Source organism: Paroedura picta, chromosome 14 (assembly GCF_049243985.1).
Source record: "Paroedura picta isolate Pp20150507F chromosome 14, Ppicta_v3.0, whole genome shotgun sequence".
NCBI classification, from domain to species: Eukaryota; Metazoa; Chordata; class Lepidosauria; order Squamata; family Gekkonidae; genus Paroedura; species Paroedura picta.
The window spans coordinates 213357-239813 of record NC_135382.1 but is presented as its reverse complement, the minus strand read 5'-3'; the positions used below and the strand labels follow the sequence as shown (position 1 = coordinate 239813).

The window sequence follows — 26457 nt, the reverse complement described above, 5'->3', positions numbered from 1 at the left end:
TTCCATCCCTTTCTTCCTAAGAACCAGCTTGGTGTAGTGGTTAGGAGTGCCTACTTCTAATCTAGTGAGCCGGGTTTGATTCCCCGCGCCTTCCCCACATGCAGCCAGCTGGGTGACCTTGGGCTCGCCATGGCACTGATAAAGCTATTCTGACCAAGCAGGAATTATCAGCCTCACCTACCACAGAGGTCTGTTGTGGGGAGAGGAAAGGGAAGATGACTGTAAGCTACTTTGAGACTCCTTTGGGAAGAGAAAAGCGGCATATAAGAGCCAACTCTTCTTCAGTAATCTCAGGGCTCTCTCAGCCTCACCCACCTCACAGGGTGTCTGTTGTGGGGAGAGGAAAGGGAAGGCAACTGTAAGCCACTTTGAGACTCCTTTGGGTAGGGAAAAGCGGCATAGAAGAACCAACTCTTCTTCTTCTTCAGTAATATCTAAGATCTATTTTTTCCTTATGTGCATGTGCGTGTGCTTAGATGAGAAAGCAATTAGTGAAGGGGCACTAAACACCATAAGACATGAAAGCCCAGCGCAAACACAGTCCAGCCACCTCCTCTCTACTGTCAGAACCAGGCTGGTTCTGCCAAGTGATTGTAGTTTTCAGCCTGTTTCCCCCCCGCCCCTTACTGTGTGCCTATGGAGTGTATATTGCTAGGAGGTAATTAGCTTTGTGTGGTAACTCAGGCTAAGCTCAGGCATGGAGATTCCAGTCCTCACTTGGAGGTGGGAACCAGTTTGTATCTGTCTCTGTTCTCTGTGGATGGATTGCCTGTAAGCTGAGAAGCTTCTAGCCAAGCAACCTTGAGTCCCAAGCAGGCAGGCTCGGCTCTGGAGGCCTCCCGCGAAAATTATTTCCCACAGAGAGTCTTTTGGCGCCAACCGTGACGTACTGGTTTAACGGTCATGTTTCATAAAATCTACCTTACTGTTCAATTGTATGTAACTATGTACGCATCAATACAGATGTAGGCCCTCTGTATACATCCGCTTTTATCTAAGAATTATAATCTGTAATGCATAGACTTTGTAGTTAGGTTTGAGGCCTCGTTGAATTATATTTGTAACTGACATTCCTGAGGGCGGGGCTCGGTATGTGTAGCCCCCCCCCCTCTCAAAGCAACTGAGAACTGACAATGTACGTCCCTGGATTCTGTCACTACTGATTAAAGAACTTTGTCTCAAAAAACAAGGTTGCTTATTTCCAGAGTCAAAGATCCTGACATCGACCTTCTAAACCTCACAGCTAGGGGAACTGTTCAATTATCCCAACAAAAGCCATATGCTCAATAAAGGGAAGCTGAAATTATTTTATCACAGCAATTTGAGCAGACACATATGCACATAAGGAAAAATAGATCTCAGGACGCTGGTAGCAAAAAAAGCAACTGGTTTAGATCAACATGGCCCTGGTGACATGTTTAGTTATCGTATGGCCTGTGGGTCGTGTGGGCAGATCTGAAGACCGAAGCGGCCGTTCCCTCTGGGCGCAGCCAGTGCCGCGGCACGGGGGGGGGGGACGGGGCGGGCGGCGGCGCAACGGCGGGCACAACCACGCAGGCGCGGAACTCCGCATCTGTGGGTTTGTGCCCACCATCGCGGTGCTGGCTGTGCCCGGAGGGAATGGCCACCGAAGAGGCCGAATCGCACAAGCCTACTGAGGACTGCCTGGCAACCAGGCAAGGGACGTTCAGAGGTGGATTTGCCATTGCCTGCCTCTGCAGCATGATCCCTAGAGTGCTCCTTAGAGGAACTGCCACCCAAATCCTCAGAGGTTTCCCTTTCAAGTACTAGCCAGGGACAAAGATCTGATGGGATCAGGCCTGCCTGGGCTTCCCTGAGGTGGTCATTCTCCAAATAAGTCTGCATTCAAGCACTAGAGCAGCAAGCTGCTGGCCTGTCTGCTTGTCCCACATGATATGAACAAAGAGGGTTGGGACAAGATAGTCTGCTCTACCTTTTCTTCCAAGGCCCACTGACCTGAATGGCCAATGCCAACCCAAGATGGTCAGATATCAGAGGTTAAACAGCATTGGCCCTGCTTAGTCCTTTGATGGGAGACCCCCAAGGAAAGCCAGGGCTGCTATGTGGAAGGAGGCTGTGACAGACCACCTCTGTTCAGCCCATGCCTGGAAAGCCCCAGGAGGGGGAGACATAAATCGGTTGTGGCTTGAAGGCCCTCCACCATGAAAACTGCCTGACATCATGCCATCTAGTACATTTTTCAGCAGTGCCATCCTCAAAGCGTGGAGCAAGACATTTGTGCAAGGGAAATGGTCACAGAAACCAGTGAAGAACAAACATGAAAACTACACTGGTATCCTTATTAAATTCGTCCACAGGGCTTCTTTCTGCCAACTGTCCCCTGAGTATAAACTCCTGCTCCAACTAACATCTTTAAAGACATACATGGTCTGAGCCCAATGTACCTGAGGGCCCAGCTCTCTGCCTAAGCCCCTCAAAGAGCGGCATGCTCAACCAACTCCAACCAGCTGGTGATCCCTGGCCTCAAGGAAGCCAGTCTAGCCTCAACCAGGGCCAGGTCATTTCCTGTCCTGGCCCCCACCTGGTGGAATGAGCTCCCCGAGGAGATCAGGGCCCTGCTGGAGCTCGCACAGTTCCACAGGGCTGCCAGGCATTTGGTTGGGACCAGGGAACTGACAACACCTACTGGGCCCTCCAGAACCCCCTCCTGTCAGATGTGCCCACAGGACACAATCCCACCCCAACCGCTCTACGGGATTGTGGTCAGAATGCTAGTGGTTAAGCAGTGAATACGTGAATGTTTCAATGCTGCTGATACTGATATTGCCCCAGGGGCTGCGTTCTTGTATATCTGTCCATTGGGATTGGATTTCATGTTCCCTGTGAACTGCCCTGAGCCACAAGGGAGGGAGGGATAAAAATGCAAGAAATAATAAACAAGCAAGCAAATAAATAAATAGACAAGCATGACTTATCTTAAACACTTGCCTTCCTCTGTCCATCTGGAGTCTTTGACTATGACAGAATACTAAAAATGCTTTTGTTTCATTTCATACTGACCACAAACTGCCCACTCGACTCCTCTTATCCAGTCTTCATGCCCTCGGAGAACCAGCTGTTTCTGAAACTGAAATGAAGAAGAAGAGTTGTTTCTTAGTTGCCACTTTTCTCTACCTGAAGGAGTCTCAAAGCGGCTTCCAATCGTGTTCCCTTTCCTCTCCCCACAACAGACACCCCTGGAGGGAGGGGAGGCTGAGAGAGCCCTGAGATTACTGAAGAAGAAGAAGAGCTGGTCCTTATATGCTGCTTTTCTCTACCTGAAGGAGACTCAAAGCAGCTTCCAGTCGCCTTCCCTTTCGTCTCCCCACAACAGACACCCTGTGAGGGAGGGGAGGCTGAGAGAGCCCTGAGATTACTGAAGAAGAAGAGCTGGTCCTTATATGCTGCTTTTCTCTACCTGAAGGAGACTCAAAGCGGCTTCCAGTCACCTTCCCTTTCCTCTCCCCACCACAGACACCCTGTGAGGGAGGGGAGGCTGAGAGAGCCCTGAGATTACTGAAGAAGAAGAGCTGGTCCTTATATGCTGCTTTTCTCTACCTGAAGGAGACTCAAAGCGGCTTCCAGTCGCCTTCCCTTTCCTCTCCCCACCACAGACACCCCTGGAGGGAGGTGAGGCTGAGAGAGCCCTGAGATTACTGAGGAAGAAGAGCTGGTCCTTATATGCTGCTTTTCTCTACCTGAAGGAGACTCAAAGCGGCTTCCAGTCACCTTCCCTTTCCTCTCCCCACCACAGACACCCTGTGAGGGAGGGGAGGCTGAGAGAGCCCTGAGATTACTGAAGAAGAAGAAGAGTTGGTTCTTATATGCCGCTTTTCTCTACCTGAAGGAGACTCAAAGCAGCTTCCAGTCGCCTTCCCTTTCCTCTCCCCACCACAGACACCCCTGGAGGGAGGTGAGGCTGAGAGAGCCCTGAGATTACTGAAGAAGAAGAGCTGGTCCTTATATGCTGCTTTTCTCTACCTGAAGGAGGCTCAAAGCGGCTTCCAGTCACCTTCCCTTTCCTCTCCCCACCACAGACGCCCCTGGAGGGAGGTGAGGCTGAGAGAGCCCTGAGAATACTGAAGAAGAAGAGCTGGTCCTTATATGCTGCTTTTCTCTACCTGAAGGAGACTCAAAGCAGCTTCCAGTCGCCTTCCCTTTCCTCTCCCCACCACAGACGCCCCTGGAGGGAGGTGAGGCTGAGAGAGCCCTGAGATTACTGAAGAAGAAGAGCTGGTCCTTATATGCTGCTTTTCTCTACCTGAAGGAGGCTCAAAGCGGCTTCCAGTCGCCTTCCCTTTCCTCTCCCCACAACAGACATCCTGTGAGGGAGGAGAGGCTGAGAGAGCCCTGATATTCCTGCTCAGTCAGAACAGCTTCATCAGTGCTGTGGTGAGCCCAAGGTCACCCAGCTGGCTGCATGTGAGGGAGCGCAGAATCAAACCTGGCTCGCCAGATTAGGAGTCCGCACTCCTAACCGCTACACCAAGCTGGCAACATCTTCACTATATAACACTCATCTGAAAGTCTATATTCTACATTATAAGATAGTTGAATATACAGAACAATGATATACAATGATATACTGAGAAACTTCTATGCATAGTCAACTAGGGATCCAATCATACCAAATACTAAAATTCCTACAAAAATTGAGACAAAAGTCACTAAAAAAAAAATAGGCTGTTCAGGTCAATTTTAGGAGGAGGAGTTGGTTTCATACCTCACTTTTCACTGCCTACATATTTGCATCTCCTTGATGTCCCACCCCTGAGAAGAGCTTTTCTCCTGGCACGAATGAATGCGTTCCCCTCAAAGGTCTTAGAGGGAAGATTCCACCATATCCCATACCATGCGAGACTCTGTCCGTGTGGTTCTGGTTGCCCTGACTCTGTCTCACACATTTTGTTAGATTGCCCCTTATATGAGCAGTGTCGGGATGACAGCTTTGTTGCCTTGCTGGGAAACAAGCCTTCTGTAAGTAAATCTATGACCTTGCAATTTCTGCTCTCTGACAAAGACCCAGAGATAACCATTTTAGTTGCCAGAGTTTTAACTAAGATGCTTTTATAATATGCTGCCTACCTTGTATTTTATCTTTTATAGTTTATTTAATCATTTTAAGATCTGTTTGGTTATTTAACCCCATTTTACTATTTTGTTGAAATTTTAAACCCTATTTTTATATCTTATACATTTTATGCCAATAAAAGGTTACTGACTGACTGTCACTACCCAAAAGAGTCTCAAAGGCCATAATATTTGAGTTTCATCTTCAGGATCTGGCCTTCTAAGGAGCAGTCAGGGCTGATCTCCTCTAGGACTGACCGGTTTGTTCGCCTTGCAGTCCAAGGGACTCACAAGAGTCTTCTCCTGCACCAGAGTTCAAAAGCCTCAATTCTTTGATGCTCGGCCTTCCTTATGGTCCAACTTTCACAGCCATACATTGCAACTGGGAATACCATAGCCTTGACTAAACGCACTTTTGTTTGCAGGGTGATGTCTCTTTGGCCACCTCATGAGAAGGAAGGACTCCCTGGAGAAGAGCCTAATGATGGGAGTGATCAAGGGCAAAAGAAGAAGGGGACGACAGAGAATGAGGTGGCTGGATGGAGTCCCTGAAGCAGTTGGTGCAAACTTAAATGGACTCTGGGGAGTGGTAGAGGACAGGAAGACCTGGAGGATCATTGTCCATGGGGTCGCAATGGATCAGACACGACTTCACACCTAACAACAATAACAACAACAACATATGTGCAAAAGTTCACCAAAATAGCTTCCAGAGCACAAAGAGAGGTCCTGGCTGAGGAACTGTTCCTCCTCCTGTCAAAAGAGTCATTTAAATGACGGAAGCACAGAATTCTCAAAGGCTGAGCAAACACAGTGACAAGAAAACTGAGTGAGGAATCGTACCTGCCCGTCCTGCTGGGTATACAAATGAATTCTGCAGTCATCACCGCCGCAAGCCAGAATGGGCACTGAAACAAAGAACAATGGTCAATCTCAGGTTTAGATGCAGTATAGAACTGTACCTTATCTTAACACCGCCCGCGGCCCCACGGACTACATAAAGCGGTAAGGGGTTCTGGGGCGGGATGTGTCCAGGATGAGGAAGGGTCCGAATTGGACCCTTGCTCCGGACAGACAATCGGAGGGACCAATCGGCAAGCGCAAGCTTGCGGCCCGGGAAGCTTCTTACTGCGGGAGGGCGGGGAGAGGGAATCAGGGTCGGGCCGCGCATTCGTGCGGGCGCGGCCCGATGCGTGGGCGTGGCCCGCGCGGGCGCGGCCCGATGCCCTCCCGGTCCCCAGCCTCAGAAAGGTTGGGGACCACTGCTATAAAGGATCAGTGGAGGTGCCAGGCGAGCCACAAAGCCCTTTTCCGCACGAGGGTTCTTAAGCCACCTGGTATTTGAACCATGTCTGGTTGCCATGATGTTTCCCGCTACCACACGAGAGTCTTTAATTCATTTTATCTCCCAGTCTTGCTTCCACTCAAGTCAGCCACGGACTGGAAGTCAGGAATTCCTGCCAGCTGTTCTTTCTGTTTAGGTTTGCCAATCAATCAATATCACATGGCATCAACACCCAATCAACTTTCAGCACCATCTTTTCATATACAAGCCCCCTCCCTCAGAATATTAATTTAAAAAAATGGACCCAAAATGCATTGTAATGCCAAATCGCCATAACACTCATGATTTAAAGAGGCTGAGGCTTCTGCCATGTACATTATATCCCTTCTTTGGACTAGGAGTTTAGGTTGTTGAGCCCCCAACCCAAAACTGGGGGAGAACTGCACAGATGTGGATATTCTGGAGAGGGGTGGTTGCTTAATCACGCATACTAAATCCGTTCCCAGCCACCACACCTCCACTTGGGAACGACAGACATGGGAAACAACATTAAGGATATTATCCCAAAAGGGGTGGGTCCTGGCCAGAACGCCCCAGCACACTACCAGGTGGGTGGGTGGGTGGGGGTCGGCGTGGCCTTCTCCGGCCGGGAGAAGGCCGAGGGAGCCTGCCGGGTGGGTGGGGGCAGCGGCCTTCTCCCAGCTCCGGGAGCAGCCTCACCATGTCGCAGATGCGGCGGGGCTGCTCCCGTGGCCGGCAGAAGGCCGAGGGAGACTGCCAGGTGGGTGGAGGGACGCCCCAGGTTGCTCCCCGCTGCCCGCCCCATCCCAGCCCCCGGGAAGCCTTCGCCCTGCGGAGGCTTCTGCGAGAACTCTTGCCTAGCGCCCATTATATTATTATGTAAAATGAGTTTAATTTCTAGTAATAGTATAATACTGGTCACAGGTTCACATAGGTATGGGGATACCGGTCTGTATTGACAGAGATTCCTATCTAAATGATCTACAACAAACCTTTTTGGAACTAAAGTACCCAGCCAGGGAGGTCAAGGAACAGATTAACAAAGCCAGAAGGATACCAAGAGAAAACCTGCTAGAAGACAGATCCCAAAGACAAAACAACAGAACACCACTAGTGGTTACATACAGCTCTCAGCTCAAGACAATACAACGCATCATCAGTGACTTACAACCCCTATTGGATAACAACAGTTCTCTTTCCCACGCACTGGGGGGTAAACCTTTTCTTTCGCACAGACAGCCCCCCAATCCCAAACAACTCACCCGCAACAATGCAGCATCTAATTTGAACATCGACACTGGTACTAGAGCTTGCAACAAACCCAGATGCCAACTTTGCTGCCATATACACTCCAGTGCCACAATTACTGGACCTAACAACGTCACCTATACCATCAAAGGCCTATACACCTGCTCATCTTCCAACTTAGTATATGCCATCAAGTGCCAACAATGCCCCCCTGTTCTCTACATAGGGTAAATAGGTCAAACCCTACACCAAAGAATTAATGGGCACAAGTCTGACATAAAGAACTACAAAATTGAAAAACCTGTGAGTCAGCACTTCAACCTTCCAGGACATTCAATAACGGACCTGAGAGTATCTGTTATATTGCAAAGGAACTTCAAGAACAGGCTAGAAAGGGAGATTGTAGAAATGCAAGTTATTACAAAACTCTATACTATGACATACCCAGGACTCAACAGGGACACAGGTTTTTTTTATCTCACTATTCATGCAAACCTTGTTCAACTTGTGTATCCATATTTATTTGTGATGATAATATGACTGTAATAGAATTTTGAGTTTGACTCCCTGGCCTTGGGATAGTGACCAGCAATTCCCTGGCAGGAATGTTTCACAGTTGTATGGAGACAGATGGAGCAAGCAACATATGGAGAGGTGAGAAGCCTTGATCACTAATAAAAGGCAGTTTGGTTCTCCCTGTGTAAAGTATACTGGATTCTAGGGGATTGTTTGGCTGTTTTGACAAAGGATTACCATTGGCTGTATTTGGTTGTGACACAGTCTACTGATGTAAGAGAATTGATTCTTGCTATATATTCCCTATCATGTAAGATCATAGTCCGACGAAGAGTGCTTGCACTCAAAAGCTCATGCCCTGAATAAATCTTTGTTGGTCTTAAAGGTGCTATTGGACTCTGATTTTATTGTGCTACTTCTATTGCTATTGTTGTTGTTGTTAGGTGCGAAGTCGTGTCCAACCCATCGCGACCCCATGGACAATGATCCTCCAGGCCTTCCTGTCCTCTACCATTCCCCGGAGTCCATTTAAGTTTGCACCGACTGCTTCAGTGACTCCATCCAGCCACCTCATTCTCTGTCGTCCCCTTCTTCTTTTGCCCTCGATCACTCCCAGCATTAGGCTCTTCTCCAGGGAGTCCTTCCTTCTCATGAGATGGCCAAAGTATTTGAGTTTTATCTTCAGGATCTGGCCTTCTAAGGAGCAGGCAGGGCTGATCTCCTCTAGGACTGACCGGTTTGTTCGCCTTGGAGTCCAAGGGACTCGCAAGAGTCTTCTCCAGCACCAGAGTTCAAAAGCCTCAATTCTTTGACGCTCAGCTTTCCTTATGGTCCAACTTTCACAGCCATACATTGCAACTGGGAATGCCATTTGTTGTTGTTATGTGCGAAGTCGTGTCCGACCCATCGCGACCCCATGGACAATGATCCTCCAGGCCTTCCTGTCCTCTACCATTCCCCGGAGTCCATGGACTCCAGGGAATTCCATAGCCTTGACTAAACGCACTTTTGTTGGCAGGGTGATGTCTCTGCTTTTTAGGATGCTGTCTAGATTTGCCATTGCTTTCCTCCCCAGAAGCAAGCGTCTTTTAATTTCTTTGCTGCAGTCCCCATCTGCAGTGATCTTGGAGCCCAGGAAAATAAAATCTGTCACTATCTCCATTTCTTCCCCATCTATGTGGCAGGAATTGAGAGGGCCGGATGCCATGATCTTCGTTTTCTTGATGTTGAGTTTCAAGCCAACTTTTGCACTCTCCTCCTTCACCCGCATCAACTGGCTCTTTAGTTCCTCTTCACTTTCTGCCATTAGAGTGGTATCATCTGCATATCTGAGGTTGTTGATATTTCTCCCTGCAATCTCGATCCCAATTTGTGACTCCTCTAATCCCGCCTTGCTCATGATGTGCTCCGCATACAAGTTAAATAGGCAAGGCGACAGTATACAGCCTTGCCGAACTCCTTTCTCAATTTTGAACCAATCAGTGATTCCATGTTCTGTTCTCACTGTTGCTTCTTGACCTGCATATAAGTTTCTCAAGAGACAAATAAGATGCTCTGGTATTCCCATCTCTTCAAGAACTTGCCACAATTTGTTGTGCTTCACACAATCAAAGGCTTTAGCATAGTCAATAAAACAGAAGTAGACATTCTTCTGGAACTCCCTAGCTTTCTCCATGATCCAGCGTATGTTGGCAATTTGATCTTTAGTTCCTCTGCCTCTTCGAAATCCTGCCTGTACTTCTGGAAGTTCTCGGTCCACATATTGCTGGAGCCTAGCTTGTAGGATTTTGAGCATAACTTTGCTAGCATGAGAAATGAGTGCCATTAAAGGTATCTATCTATCAATCTATTAGTCTTCACTCATTGCAATACGTGCACTAATAAGGAAACACAGCACTGCAATTTTGGGCAGCCTTTGGAAGAGAGCTAATGAATGATAATTAGACATCTTCTTTCATTAAATTACTCTGATACATGACAGCACTTACTTTGGAGCTTTTATTGGCTGCTATGCATATTTCATGTGTTAAGAACTGATGTGTGTTAAAACCAGATCTTTGAAGATGGGCCAAAATGTGTTGGTCTAGTGGTTCATATAGTGCATAGCACACTGTTTTGTAATAGCTTATGGGCTATATATATGTTTTTAATTCCTAAAGCTTTTTAATTTTACATAATAAAGTTAATATAATTTTAACATTTATAGAGATATTCAACCCTTGAAGGTCCTAACAGTTACCAGTTGGGTTTTTATGGTTCCGGTTCCAGTTCTTTTTCTCCTCTTTTGGTTTTTTACTCACAGGGTTCAGTCAGGAACTCCTTGTTAGGGAGGCACCATGTTAAGAACAAGAAGCCCTGAAAAGAATCAATTCTTTCTCTACAGAAGACATCTTCACATAAGGCTGGTGCCCAGCCATGTTTTTAGTAAGCTGCCCATACAGCATCTGAGAGCGGCAGACACACAAAGTGCTGAGCTGCAACACTTCCACCCTTCCTGTAATTTCCACTGAGACTCACAACTAGCATGGTTCGACTGCCTCAGCAAGCACGGAAGCCCGAGGGGGCCAGCGCCGCAGTGTGGAGAGGAGTAGCAGCGCCGGTGGCGGTGCACCAGAGCTCTGCGCCTGCATGTAGCCGCCAACTGGCGCACCAACACCACCCATCTCTGCACTGCAGCACTGGCCACCTCAAGCTTTGGTCATTGCTGAGGTGGCTGAACCGGACCTAAGCACTCACCCCTACTCACAACTGCAATTTTTTAAAATGGCAGTGTCCAAACCGGCCAGCTCTGCTTTAAACTGAGCTGCCCCCATGCCTGCAGAAAAGCGTCCAGACACTTTAACAATGGCTTGAATGAGATGTTCATCTCCACCATGACACGAAAAGTTTCACTGTGTCAGGCTGACAGACTGGAAACAACTACTTCTTTGCACTCTACAAAAAACAGTACTTTTACCCCAAAGTTTCCCACCCAAAGATGTTCTCACTTCCAGAGAGGGGATCCCCTCCCAAGCCCCGGTGCCGTCTGGGTAAACAGCCAAGTCGATAACCCAATCCTCCTCGACCTTGGTTCCACTAGCTACAGCCACTTACAAAGATCAGACTGTCTGGAAATGTTGCAAAGAAGAACAAAGCAGTTTAGAAATAGGTTTACAGAAGGGCTAAGAGCAAGCTCTACAGCAGTGGTCCCCAACCTTTTTATCACCGGGGACCACTCACTGGGGACCACTCAACGCCTTTTACTGAGGCCCGGTGGGGGGGTAGTTTACTCCTCTACTCTCAACCACTGCCCTAGCGCTCTCTGATCACTATGGTAATGTTTAAACATCCCTTCAAAATAAGATACGGACATGCCACAACAATGAAGTGTGTTGTAAAGGGATGGGGGGATGAAGTAAAGGGCCGGGGGGGGGGGAGAAGGCGTCCTTCGGGGCCCACCTCCAATTAGTCAAAGGACCACATGTGGTCCGCAGCCCACAGGTTGGGGATCGCTACTCTACAGAACAGATCAAAGATGGCTACACTTTGGTTCTCGAAGACCATGGCAGTAATCACTTGATTCTGACACACTGGTTCATCTCCACATTTCTGCCTTCTCCTAAAGGGACAAGGCATTCATCTTTGGGCCTACTGGCAACTCTTGGTGACCTCCTGTCTCTAGAAAAGCAGGATGATGCTTCCTTCTCTTTTCTACAAATTATCAAAACCATGATTTATGCTTTTGCCATATAACCTGATTCCTGCTATTAGCTTGCTTTGGGCAGTTATCTATTAATGCATCTTATGCAGCCCTCTGATTTGTAGCCCAGTTTTCTCGGCCCAGGTCTTAGGTACTGTCCAGGGCAGGTGTGAATGTAGCAAGCCTGGAGCTTGCCTCCTGCTGTGCTGCACCTGGACAACAAAGAATCGTCAGGCCCAAACCTTTTGGGCGGGGGTGGGGGGGTGAGTGCAGTGATAGGTAAGGGTCAGTTTACTTAGGATCCTTATTCTCAGCAAGAACCCCATGGTGCTAATTTCATTATTTCTTCAATAAAGATATTTTCCTCAAATGAAGTCTGCTTATCAGAAGTAATTGACAGAACTTCACACAAAGTCCCCAGGTATTGGCAAGTTCACTAATTAGATCTGGTCCACCCCCACCCCCACAAAGAAACAAAGGAAGGAAAAACATATTCCTCTGTTTAAATTGAGTTTTGATTCATTTGATGCCCTAAGTATGTACATTTTACAAACTTTCCCCTTCCTAATGCAAAATTTTAAAAGTTTACCTTAATGGCATTGTCTTAGCATTGCTTTTTTTGTAAAGTACTTTAAAAACGTAATATTTTATTCACTGGCTGCTGTTTCCACTGACTGCAACACTTAAGACATTAATTCAACATTTCTTGACAATAACACAAACCCAAATCAGATGCTCTTACCGTCACTGCCCGGCAGCAAGGACAGAGAAACAGCCATAACAAATCCATTTCCAAACTGCAGGGCCTGAAGGCATTTAGCTGGGGCAGGGGGAGGGGGTTGAGGAGGGAGAAAAGGAATTATTTTGCTCATTAGTAGAAGAAAAGGGTGAGGAAGGATCAGAATGGATTGTAAAACTCCTTAATTGCGGGTTTTTTACCAAAGCTGAACCCAGCCCTTTAAGGCAGTGCCCCCCCCCCAGTCCCTCAATATAAGAACCAACTCTTCTTCAATTTCTCTTAATAACACATACTTCAGCATTAACTACTGCAAATGAGTAATGGACTTTATTATTATTATATTGGATTATTATTAAATTTATTCCCTGCCACTCTTGGAGCCGGCTCATGGTGGGCTACAAAAGTCCCATAAAAACCCATTAAAACCCCCATTAAAAAGACACAAAAATTCAAAACATCTATCACAATAAAAATTCAAAACATGGCTGAATATTACCCCCCACCCAAACCTGCCTCTAGAGGGGGGAAGAAGGAGGGTTAAGACGATGCTTAAAGCTGGAGGGGGGGGGGGGAGGCTTGATCTTCCTCACCGACCCCAGCCTCAACCATAGACCTGGCGGAAGAGCTCCGTTCTGCAGGCTCCGTGGAATGCCGAAAGTTCCCACAGGGGCTGCAGCTCACCCGGGAGCTCATTCCACCAGGTCGGGGCCAGGCCCTGGCCCTGGTCAAAGCCAGGCATGCTTCCCTATATGAACTATATGTCCCATCAGGGCTCAAGAAATCCCAGGTGACAAGGTCACCATGGAATTAAGGAATTCCATTGTGTCGCAGTATTTCTATCAGTGGTTTTGCTAGCAGTCCTTGCAGGAAGCACATTTGTTTATCATATTGCATCAGAATATGTTCTATTATTTAATTTAATAACAAATAACAAGTAATAATAATATCATTACTTGTTTAGAAGAAGAAGAAGGAGAAGACTTGGTTCTTACATGCCGCTTTTCCCTACCTGAGGGAGGCTCAAAGCATCAGTCGCCTTCCCATTACTCTCCCCGCAACAGACACCCTGTGGGGTGGGTGAGGCTGAGAGAGCGCTGAGATCACTGCCCGGTCAGAACAGGTTTATCAGTGCCGTGGCGAGCCCAAGGTCACCCAGCTGGCAGCATGTGGGGGAGCGCAGAATCGAACCCGGCATGCCAGATTAGAAGTCCACACTCCTAACCACGACACCAAACTGGCTCTCTTTACATATAACTTGTAATTTATACTTTTCAATGGCTGCAGCTGAATTGATATTTTAATCAGCTGCTTTCTAGAATGGCTCTAATATTCAAATATTTTCAAAAACAGAATTGGGAATCCTACTCAAAAAACTTAAATAGAACACAAAGACAAAGGCCAGCCACTGCAACATATGTCCTCTGGATGGGAAGGTTCTATTCAGTTGTTCTGGCCAATAGCATTAATAGAGGCATAGAACTATTTAGTTCTAATTCATCCCCCAATTTGATAGGATCATAATTTGTACTGTTTTAGTAAATCACATGGTAACAATCCTCTACTACAGTGGTCCCCAACCTTTCCGAGGCTGGGGACCGGCAGGGCATCGGGCCGCGCCTCCGCGGACCGCGCCCGTGCGGGCCACGCCCGTGGATCGGGCCACGCCCGCGGGCCGCGCCCACGCCGCGCCCGCGGATCGGGCCGCACCCGAGCCGCGCCCGGGCCGCGCCCACGGATCAGGCCGCGCCCACGGGCCGGGCCCGCGGATCGGGCCGAGCGGGCGTGGCCCGCACAGGCGCGGCCCGGCCCTGATTCCCTCTCCCCGCCTCCCGCAGTAAGAAGCTTCCCGGGCCGCAAGCTTGCGGCCTGGGAAGTTTTTTACTGCGGGGGCGGGGCAGGGAGAGGGAGCCGCGGCCCAGTGCCATGGCCTTTGCGGCCCGGCACCGGGCCGCGGCCCGCAGGTTGGGGACCACTGCTCTACTATCCTTATTCCATGGTTCCTCTATATATTTGTGAAACAGCCTTGGGGGTGGAACATGTCCGGCTGTCCAAGTTGGAATAGGACCAGATTGGCCGTGCCTCTACAGCTCCCGCCCTCCCTCCCTGGACCCTAGCCACATTCCTCTCAGACATGGCAGAGATAGAGACAGACACACAGAGCCCTGCCAGACTGAACACGAGCCCTCATTCCCTCCTATCACTCCTGCTGCAAGGGAGGCAGAGAGACACAGAGAGAGCTGACCCAAGCTGCTGACAGAGACACAGAGAGAGCCGCCCCTGCTGCGATGGAGGGAAAGAGAAAGACAGAGAGAGCTGCCCCAAACTGCACACCAGCCCTTCATCCCTCCTAATTACCTACTATGCCTTCTGCTGCAAGGCTCACCGAGAGATACGCAGCGAGAGGGAGAGGGGGAGAGAGAGACACAGAGAGAGAGACACACACAGAGAGATCTGCACCTCCCGGTGTCCCCTGGGTCCTACCGCCCATTCTATTCCTGCTTGCAATGGGCTTTCTTTATAGTCGACTATAATATTTAAAGAAAACCTGTGTTGCCAGTGTGTTGCCAGAGAGAGTACTCTCCGCAGCTTCAGAGTGGGTGTGGGAGAACGATCCCACCAAGCAACTAAGCCTCAGGATCAGCTGCTTGGTGGAATCTTGGAGTGGGCAACTGAGCCAGCACAGGTTTTATTACTACTTATTATCTTTAAGCTCTCCTTGCGGAGCGGATAAAATAAAACAGTAAGGGCTCCGTCGGCGGGCCCTGTCTGGGATGAGGAAGGGTGCCGATAGGCCCCTTCCCCCGGACTGACCAATCAGAGGGCCCAATTGGCAGGTGGCTCGCAATTGGTCCCTTGCCGCCAGACTGACACCTCGACGACGCCCCGCACAGCCAGCCGCGCCCAGCAGACCCAGTTCCGGGAGGCCCGGCAGCAGCAGACCCGGCAGCGCTGGCGGCAGAGCCAGCGGCAGAGCTAGCGGCCGCGGCAGAGATGGCTGACCTGGCGGCAGCGACAATCAGCACAACCGGCAACAGTGGAGCCTGCCGCCGCTGCCGCGCCCGCACACAGACCCGCTCGGACTCCGGCCCCCCTCGCCTACATTTCATTCAGGTAAGCCGCACCACAGGGGGGGGGGGGGGGCGGACAGAACCGCTAGCGCCCACTGTATTTTGAGTACAGCGGGCTTATTTTCTAGTATTATTATAAGTATGTTTGCTGTTGGAGTGTCTCAAAGTCTTTACTATTTCTGCCTTTCTGGTTAACTATAACATTGCCAGGGACTGTTTCAAGAATTCATAATAACAAGGTTGGTAAGCATACCAAGAGTCACCCTTCCAGTTGCTTATTTTGCAGTTGGCAAGAATTCAGCTTCTCACTAAATTGTGCAACATGGGATGTGATGCCACTTCTTAAGAAATTTGTGATCAAGCTTCTCTTTGCATTCTGTAAGCAAGATCTATTTATTTATTTTAAACAGTTATGTGCTGCCTTTGCCTTCAATTCAGGACCCCAAGGCAGTGAGCAGAGCAACAGAACGTGACATGTTTGGGATAGTAACAGGAATTTTGAAAACATGCACACAAACACACAAAACTTTCCCATAAAATATAATATAAACACATAATAAAAGCACACAAAGGGAAGAAAGACCAGAAGAGCTGGCAAGGGAACACCAAATAAAACAAAACAGTTTTTACCAGTTGACAGAAGACACCAGAGGGAGACAGGCAAATATTGTTGCGGAAGGAGTTACAAAGATTACCTTCTGTGCCATGCCTTGACCAGACCCTGACTGTGGAGTCGGAACCAGCAGAAACTACAAGTAGATTTAATTCTGAAGAAGACTCGTTTGGCAAGGAAATAACATCTAAGGCGTAAACAGCCTCTGTGTGACCTTCAAGGCGAGTGTAGTTTACAAGCTGAACAGAAAGACACATGATCATACAAAGATATTACAAACACTCCTGTAATTCAAATCAAATTGTAAATCAATGTTCCCAATTAACAGATCACTGAAACAGCCGGAAGGCTAGCAGAAGCTTAATATTAAACCACTAGTGGATAGCATCATTATAGTGCAATTATTTTCTATTGGAAAAGAAAAAATCGTTTCCTATATAACTATTAGTAATTTAGACTAACCTGAATTTGGATTATAGTTAATACTCCAGAATGTTCACAGAAGTGCACTATGGGTCTTTTCCTCATTTCCTCTATCTCCTATATATATTTGTACTCAATAGAAAAAAATTAGTATTGTGGCTAAAACAATCACAAATGTTTCTAAATAGAAAATAAAGAGAACAGAAGCAGAATACTGATTAAAGAATTTTAGGTCAAAAGCAGCAAGATTCAGATTCAGAGTACCTTTATTGGCATACACTCTCTGTGTAACACAGGGAAACTGCGGTTTAATTATTTCCTTTTTCTGCAAGTCCTTTTAGGTTCCATTTAGGACAACTTTCTGTTTCAGCTAAGGATCCCTGGCCCTAAAGAAGTCCGCCTGGTCTCGACCAGGGCCAGAGCATTCTCTGTTCTGGCCCCTACCTGGTGGAATGAGCTCCCAGTGGAGATCAGGGCCCTGACGGAGCTTAAACAGTTCCGCAGGGCCTGCAAAAAGGAGCTCCTCCACCAGGCATTTGGCCGAGACCAGACGTAATCTACAGCAACCAAGAGCCCCTGCTCCCCCCCACCCCCCCCTCAGAATCCCATCAATAAGCCCTGGACCTGTTTGTATTACTATATTGTTTACTGTTATACTGTGTTGTTATTTGGTTACAATTATTAGTTATCAGTTATACATGTTTTACAGGCTGCTTTATGTATTGTTCTCTGTTATAATGTAAACCGCCCTGAGCCTCCGGGGAGGGCGGTATAGAAGTATGATAAATAAATAAGTAAGTAAGTAAGTAAGTAAGTAAGTAAGTAAGTAAGTAAGTAAGTAAGTAAATAAATAAATAAATAAATAAATAAAAGAATCTGATCTCAACTTTAAAAATGGTCAGTACTTAAATGAACCACACCAGTAAGATTAAAGGAACTGCCAATTACAATAATTTTATTTTAAAGTATAATAGACTAATTATTGCTGTACTATTTCTTAAAAGCACTGAACCTTTATAGTGCAAAAAAGAAAAAAATTCTAGAAGTCAACTTATAAGAAGAAAGAAGAGGAAAGAAAAGACCCATAATATCACATCCTCCCGTCCCATATCACATATTGCATTCTACATTCTGGTGGGCAGCCATGTTGGTCTGAAGTAGCACAACCAAATTCAAGTCTAATGGCATCCTTAAGACCAACAAAGATTTATTCAAGGCGTGAGTTTTCATGTGCATGCACAGTTCCTCAGACAATGGAACAAAAATCATAACAGTACAGATATAAGGAGAAAGAAAATTAGTAGCAAATTAAAACTGAGTCCAATCAGGCACCTTTAATCAGACCAACAAAGATTTATTCAAGGCATGAGCTTTCGAGTACAGGCACTCCTCCTCAGACTAAACGGAGCAAGGATCATAAGCGTATAGATATAAGACAAAAGTAAATTGTGGCAAGTTAGTAAACTGTGTCATAATATCCAAATTAAATCATATTATGCAATATGATAATTCTTTGCTAAAACACCTAATCAGTCCTTTTGAGTTAGTAAACGGTAAACATCTAAAATAGACAGTATGATGATAATACCTTGCTAGAAAAGCTAATCAGTCCTTTGGGTTCAATTGTTGTTCACAAAAACATTGGAGGAGAATAAAAATGTCAAGGTTAGTGACTAATGGCAGATGCTTTCCCAGTTGTGAAAAGAATTACAAGAGAATTGTTGGCAGCCCCATCTGTCTCCACCCAACCATGGAAGCATCCTCACAAGTGACAAGCTGTGTTGAGTTCGTTATCCTGTCCTGAGACCAGAGAGTTGATTATAAGGAAGAGGGGATTATAAAGAAGAAGAAAAAGAGTTGTTTTTTATATGCCGCTTTTCTCTACCCAAAGGAGTCACAACGCAGCTTACAGTTGCCTTCCCTTTCCTCTCCCCACAACAGACACCCTGTGAGGTGGGTGAGGCTGAGAGAGCCTGATATCACTGCTCGGTCAGAACAGTTTTATCAGCGCTGTGGCGAGCCCAAGGTCACCCAGCTGTCTGCATGTGGGGGAGTGCAGAATTGAACCCACTATGCCAGATTAAAAGCCCGCACTCCTAACCACTACACCAAACTGGGTGGATATAAGAATTGAATAAGGCTAGCATACATAGTGAGATAAGAAACCAATATCCCTGTTGAGTCCTGGGGATTCCATTGTTCTGAGTGTTGTAATAACTTGCATTTTTTCTGCTACCACCCTTTCCACTCTATTCTTGATGTTTCTTTGCAATAAAACAGCCTGTTTAAGGTCCCTTATTGAATATTCTACAGGTTTTTCAGTCCTGTGATTTTTGATGTCAGACTTGTGTCTATTAATTCTTTGGCGGAGGGTGTGACCTGCTTCTCAGGTACTCAGGGCCCAGACCATATACAGCCTTGAAAGTAAATACCAGAACCTTAAGCTTGATCTAGGAGTCAACTGATAGCCAGTGCAACTGTTGGAGTGCAGGCCAGGTGTGGGACCTCCAAAGAGTTCCTGTAAGAACCCTGGCTGCCTTATTCTACACCAGCTGACATGTATGGATCAGGGATAAGCGTAGATCTCCATATAGCATTGCAGAAATCCAGCCTAGAGGTGGCCATCACCTGGATCACTGTGGTTAGTTGTTCTGGGGCCAGGTGGGGCACTAATAGCTTGGCTTGACACAGGTGGAAAAATGCCAGCTGAGCCACTCTCATGATCTGTTCCTCCATGGAGAGGGAGGTGTCAAGGATCATACCCAAATTCCTGGCTGAATGTGCAACTGATAGTTGCATCCCATCCAGGTAGGGCAATCGTGCTTCCTCGTTTGGACCTTTACTACCAAACCACAGGACCTCCATCTTTGAAGGATTACATCTCAGATTTAATCTCTACTTGAGCCAGCCTGTCACTGCTTCCAGACAGCTGGCTAATAAGTCTGGGGGAGAGTCAGGATGGCCATCCATCATGAGGAAAAGCTGGTGTCATTCATTGATGACATCCCAGTCCGAACTTCTTTAACAGCTGAGCAAGAGAGTACATAAAGATATTAAAAAGGACTGGGGAGAGAACTGCTTCTTGGGGCACTCCACATAGGAGTTAATAGTGATGTGATTGGTTCTCTCCTATTGCTACCGTCTGTCCATGACACTGGAGAAAACAGATCAGCCATTTGATTTAATCTTGGACTAGTCACAATCCTGTTAAGAGCTGTTCTCACAGAGAGATCCCATCAAAGCTCTGTCAGCCCCACCTACCTCACAGGATGTCTATTGTGGCTAAAGGAAAGGAAGATGATTGTAAGCCGCTTTGAGACTCCTTGGGGCAGTATAAAAACCAACTCCTTCTTCATAACTTTCCTTTCTCCTCACTGAGGACCAAAAATGTTGCTCTCCTCCCCCAAGGTCACCCAGCAAGTATCCATGGCAGACCAGGGATTCAACATGGAGCTCCCAGATCCTAGGCTGACACTCTTGACCACTGGCTTTAGATTATCTTTTAGCTTTACTTGATATGCAAGGTAAGGAATGAACTGTTTTAAGACAAGTTTGTAGGGACCAACAGGAGCCATTTTAAGCCACAGCCACAACAGAATGTCTGAGTGGCAGAGAGAAAGACATCAAGACAACATGGCCCTGCTTATGCAGCTCTGAGAGATCCATAAAAGTTGGGAAGAACAGAAATTTCCAGGCTTTGTTCCTGTTTTGTGGGCTTCATACACAGAGTATATAGTAAGTGTGCCTGTACATACCTCCCCACTTCGTGTTTCCCAAAGAATAAGACATTTGTCAGATCCTCCAGAAACCAATTCTGTCTTCTGAGCTGTGAGAAAAGAGAAAGTTGAAAAGATTTTCCATGGTTCACTTTTCGTTTCAGTGACTCTTCTACCCCAAAGCCAAAGTAGGGTGAACATTTGATCAGTACAGCCCCTATGTGGCCTAAATCCTGCTTGCTCTTGTCTACTAGTCTGTTTGAGATGTTCCTGTAGCTTTGATTGTATGATCTTCATGAACACTTCACTAATAACTGACAAGAGGCTGATGCCACAGTAATACTTACATTCTCGATTGTCACCCTTCTTCAGGATTGGCACTATGATAGCTTTCTTCCATGTTGATGGAATGCATTCTGAGCGCCACATGAGTGTTAAGAGAGTGTGGAGCTGCTGTAGGAGAATGTCTCCCCCAGCTTTAATAATTTCAGCAGTAACTTGGTCTGCTCCAGGCATCTTTCCATTCTTCAATGATTTTATTGCGCTTTTTAGTTCATTGATAGTTGGCTCACTGCTGATGAATACATTTTCAGGCAAGCCAATAAGTGGTGGTTCTGATTGTGGTCCCGGAGGCACATCGTGGTTGTATAGTTGGCGCCAGCTGGATCGGGGCGGCTCCACCATTCTCGTGCTTCTAGACCTGTCGGCCACATTTGATGTGGTCGACCACGAATTATTGGTACACCGCCTCACCGGAGCTGGAATAAGGGGGACTGTGCTTCAATGGCTGGTCTCCTTTCTCCAGAACCGGATGCAGAGGGTTGCGATGGGGGAGAGTATGTCGAGCCCTTGCGAGCTCCCTTGTGGGGTTCCGCAGGCGGCGATACTCTCCCCCACACTTTTTAACATCTATATGCGCCCTCTAGCCCAGCTGGTCCGGGGCTATGAGCTGGGATGCCACCAATATGCGGATGACACCCAGCTCTACTTCCTAATGGATGGCCGGCTGGACTCCATCCCGGATACATGTGCCAGCTGTTTGAAAGCGGTAGCTGGATAATTCAGGCAGGGTCGCCTGAAACTCAACCCCTCCAAGACGGAGGTCCTGTGGCTGGGCAGAAGAGGGCAGGACCAGGAAGCGCGCCTCCCATGCCTGAACAGGGTGCAATTAACACCTGCACCAGTTGCCAGGAATTTGGGGGTGACATTTGATGCCTCCCTCTCTATGGAGGCTCAGGTCACCAATGTAGCTCGGATGGCATTTTTCCATCTTCGCCATCTACTAGCGCCCTATCTGTCCTCGGAACACCTGGCCACGGTGATCCATGCAACGGTCACTTCCAGATTAGACTTCTGTAACTCGCTCTACGCAGGCCTTCCCTTGTCTTTGACTCGGAAGTTACAGGTGGTCCAAAATGCGGCTGCCAGGGCCCTCACTAGAACACCTTTGAGGGCCCACATTCAGCCAGTGCTTCGTCATCTGCACTGGTTACCAGTCTGTTTCCGAATCAGATTCAAGGTATTGGTATTCACCTTTAAGGCTATACGCGGCCTGGGTCCCGTCTACCTGCGGGACCGCTTGTTGGCTTATGCCCCCCACAGGGCACTCCGCTCTGCGGGTATGAATTTACTGGTTGTCCCGGGCCCACGGGATGTTCGCCTGGCCTCGACCCGGGCCAGGGCCTTTTCAGTCCTGTCCCCAACCTGGTGGAATGAGCTCCCGGAAGAGCTAAGGGCCCTGCGGGATCTACCAGCTTTCTGCAGGGCCTGCAAGACGGAGCTCTTCCGCCAGGCATATGGTTGAGGCCAGGGCAGCTCTCCCACTAATCCATCAGAGGATCCCCTCCAATATTGAGATCTCTAACATTGAGATCATTGTTAGATCTATTGTATTGGTTCCACCCTCTTCTGAATATTATTCTCTCCACCAGGCTGAACTTGGGGGGAACTCAGGTAACTAAGATCAGAATTGTGACCACCGCCGCTATAAGTTATATGTGACTTGTTATTGATGTTAATTGGGGTTTTTATGGGGATTTTATTGTGTTTTAACTGTTTATGTTGTAAACCGCCCTGAGACCTATTTGGAGAAGGGCGGTCTAAAAATTAAATAATGATGATGATGATGATTATGATGATGATGATTAAAAGGAATTATTTCAATCTCTGCAGGTGTTCGGTAGTAGAATGGGAGCAAACTGACGGACATAGTACTGGGAAAGATCAGCACTGAACTCCAAGCATGACTCAAGAAAAAATATCATCTCTACTTGGCACCATCTGGAGCTGCACTTTACAAAACAGAAATGGTAGAAACAGGAATCATGATTTAAAACCATGATACTATACTTACAGCCATCGTTTCTGCAAATCCATTGGACACAATTTACTCTCTCAGTGTGACCATTCAATGTACCAACTACTTTTCTTTTCTGTAAAGAAGAAAAAGAACCAAATATACAAAACTCAATTTTTCATAGTTATTATGCCTGTCCTTTATGTATTCCCTAGCAAACAGAGCAGATAATTCATTCTACAGCACAGTTTTAAACAACTGCGTGCTTTACATCCTTCTGTTACCTAGGGCAGCTGTCCCTAACCCCTGATCCGGTGACCGGGACTGGTCCGTAGATCAGTCAGTACCGGGCCATGGCTCCTCCTCATCCTCCTCCCTGGTTGCTGCCTCGGGGGCTGCCCTGCCACTCTGCCACCGGCTCACCTTTTGTGCTCTACAGTGGCCATGGCGGCCACTGTAGAGCACAAAAGGCTGGGGCTCCCCCTTGGCGTGGCACTGTGCAGTTGCTGCTGGCAGAGCCCTCCAGCGGGCGGCGGGAAGTCAGGGGCACCAGCGGGAAAGCAAGTGGAGCAGGGACTCAGGCAGAGGCGACATCCCTTGGCAAAAAAACTACCCCCCCCCCAGGCCTGAGTAAAATTGTCAAGTCTTGACAGGTCCCCAGTGATAAAAAGGTTGGGGACCAATGACCTAGGGCCCTGGCACTGGGTCGCGGCTCCCTCTCCCCGCTCCCCCCCACAGTAAGAAACTTCCGGGGCCGCAAGCTTGCGAACTGGCAAGCTTCTTACTGTGGGAGGGGGGGAGAGGGAAGCAGGGCTGCGCATGTGCACATGTGCCATGCACAGCACTTTCGTGCATGCGCGAATGTGCCGTGCATGCGCGGGCGGGCTGGGCATGCACACTGCACGTGCGCGGTCGCACATGCGTGGCTGGGCAATTGCCCTCCCTGCTGCCGCTGGTTGCCAGCCTGAAAAAGGTTGGGGACCACTAACCTAGGGCATTAAATACATAAAATATTTCTGGTAAAACTATCATTCTAAAATATTTTATCCTTTCAAGAGGAAAAAAAACAATGTAAAGAATCACAGGGAGCTGCCTAGGTGATTGATGCTAACAAAGCAAGTCATGTGACACAAACAGAAACTGTAGGGACCATTCACAGATGCATGTTCACCAATTCAAGACTGAATGTATGGATCCATTCCACTAAGAAAGACTTGTGCTTGTTAATGACACACCTCAAGTGAGTTTCCAATCACAACTGAACTCTATCATACAGCTTTTTATCATACAGCTGCTGCAATTTTCCTCCGAGAAACTTAAGGCAGCAGATGTTAAACTCCATTGTATTGTCACTAACTAAAACTGAGGCTTTACAGGTGTCAACAAAGAAATTGAAATTGTTCAAGATTTTATATTATTTGGCTCCATCATTATCCAAAAGGAAGATGGCAAGTTGTCAACCAAGAAATTTATTAATGAATTCATTTTATTTGTATACCACCCCTCTCAGACTGGCCAATTCGGCATGGTGAACAAAAGAATGGACGCACAGCCATCAAACACAATACATAATAAATCTACATAAAATTAGATTACAGTTAATTTTTTTTTAATTGCTGCATGCTGCTGGCCTACTGATGTTATATAATAGGAGGCAACCAAGTCAGGCAGAGACAGGGGAGGGGGGCTGGTTTGGTTCCTAGTTGGCCTCAACAAGCGTGATGGAAAAGCTCCATCTTGCAGGCCCTACAGAACTTAAAAAGTCAATCAGAGGAATGACAGAAAGAAAGCCATGAAGGAGCTAGAAAAGATTCTTAAGTGTAAGAATTCTTAGGACTGTCTAACGCTTTATGCCCCTCACAGGGCTCTTCACTCAATGTCCAACGTGCAAGCAAAGCCTCACAGAGAAACATGTGGACACATGAATTGGCATGATACTAAGGAAAAGTCATTATCAGTTGAAGGTTAGTGTTGTCTTCTTTTACTGGTAGCAGCACTCTGGGCTCTTGGGTAGAAGGCTTCCAGATTCTGCAGCCTTCGGCTTTCACGTAGCAAGGCTGGGGCTTGATCTTGTGCCTTTCTTTCCACAGCCCGTCTTGGCTTTCAGAAGCTGCCTCTGGGTTGGTCACAGACTCGGTCTTTGATGTGCGTGCATTAAGTGCCTGCAAGTTCCTTGATTTCTGCGTTTGAAGCGCCAGGCCCCGCCCCCCTGGCTCGGCCGGGAAACATCGGCGGCGGCGGCGGCGGCAGAACCGACCCCGGCGCTCCCGCCCGCCCGCCCGCCCAGGAGGGGACCCGGCCTCGCCTCGCCGCGCCTCACCTGCGGGTCGTAGAGGGCCACGGAGCGGCAGGAGCCGAAGGCCACCAGCCCGCCCGCGCCCCACGCCACCGCCCCGGGCCCGCCCCGCTGGCCGCTGAGGGCGGCGTGGCTGAGCTCGAATCGGGCCGCCATTTCCCCGGGCGGGACTTCCGGCGGAGGCGGAAGTCGAGGGGCGCTTTCCGCCGCGCATCTGGGGCTGGGGGCGGGGCCGCGTTTGTTGCTAGGCGACAGCGGCCCTCCCAGGCAGGGACTCGGGTCTCGGCCACGCGCGCAGACGAGGTCGCGCCTCTGAGATGGGCCTGCCCGCCGCCTTTTGGGGGCCCCTGTGGGCGGGGTGTGGCGCCGGGGGGGGGGCTTGAAGGCGAGGCTGCAGCCGGGACCCCCCCCCGAGCCCCCCGAGCCCCCAGTGGGGACTCCGCGGCTTTCCCCGTGGCTGTGCCCGTGGGCCGCCGTTCTCGCCGGGACGGGAGGTCGTGAGGCGGGCCGCGCGGCCAAGGGCGAAGGAGGCCCAGAGCCGGCCAGGGCGCCAGGCTGGGCGAGGAGCCTGCCAGGCGGCCCCGAGTTGAGGGTCAGGCTCCAGCCCTTGATCCGAGCCACTCAGGCTTCCGTCCTGGCCGCAGGGGGGGGGGCCGCCGGTCGCCCTGAGGGATGGTCTCTGACGTTGGTAAACCTGTCGGCCGCTTTTGATATGGTTGGCCACGAGCGATGGGTCCAGTGCCTTGCTGCCTCGGGGACAGCAGGGACAGTGCTTAAATGGCCGGCCCTCCTTAAGAACAGGTTACGGGGTGGCCGTGGGAGATGAGCTGCCTGACCCCTTTGCACTGTCGTGCACCAGGCCACGAGGGGTGGTTCTCTCTCCCACCTGATTTAACATCTGTATGCACCCACTTGGTCCAGAGTGATGGGCTGGGCTGTAAGCAATATGCAGATGACACCCAGCTCTATCTCCTGATGGACAGCCAGCTGGACCCCCCCCAAAAAAAAAAACATTTGGAAGCCATAGCTGGATGGATCAGAAAGAGTTGCCTGAAATGCAACCCCTCTAAGAGGGAGGTCCTCTGGCTGGGTCGGAAGGGGCAAGATCAGGAAGCGCGACTCCCCTGCCTCGATGGGGTACAACTATCATCTGTACCACAAGCCAGGAATTTGGGTGTGATCTTCAATGGCTCCCTAAGGTAGCTCAGACAGCATTTTTCCATCTACACGAAGCCCAGCTACTAGCACCCTACTTGTCCCTAGAACACCTGGCCACTGTAATCCATGCAACGGTCACTTCCAGGCTAGATTTCTACAACTCTCTCTATTCAAGCCTACCCTTGTTCCTGACCTGGAAATTGCACTCGGTGCAGAATGGGGCTGTATGTGTCCTTACCAGGTATTCCTGGAGGACTTTAAGATGTTGCACTTAATATTTAAAACATAGTTTAAGTTGCCCGTGACAA

At 48.4% G+C, this 26457-nt stretch overlaps 1 protein-coding gene across 5 annotated transcripts in view; it reads right to left on the bottom strand.

Annotated features, from left to right (window-relative positions):
* The window catches only part of ELP2 (elongator acetyltransferase complex subunit 2), a 111148-nt gene extending 85540 nt beyond the window's left edge, over positions 1-25608 (bottom strand). For 4 of the 5 annotated variants that reach the window (XM_077309702.1, XM_077309700.1, XM_077309703.1 and 1 more), the window contains exons 1-7: positions 25016-25608; positions 22753-22831; positions 20439-20509; positions 16343-16499; positions 12583-12660; positions 5935-5999; positions 3043-3109 (exon numbers count right to left, since the gene is read on the bottom strand). In XM_077309702.1, the coding sequence (XP_077165817.1) occupies positions 3043-3109; positions 5935-5999; positions 12583-12660; positions 16343-16499; positions 20439-20509; positions 22753-22831; positions 25016-25147 (649 nt within the window). In that variant the 5' untranslated portion in view covers positions 25148-25608. Of the gene's footprint in view, positions 1-3042; positions 3110-5934; positions 6000-12582; positions 12661-16342; positions 16500-16722; positions 16816-20438; positions 20510-22752; positions 22832-25015 lie in introns of those variants that run through there. The other variant, XM_077309705.1, reaches the window with a different exon arrangement.
* Positions 25609-26457: the final 849 nt, after the last annotated feature.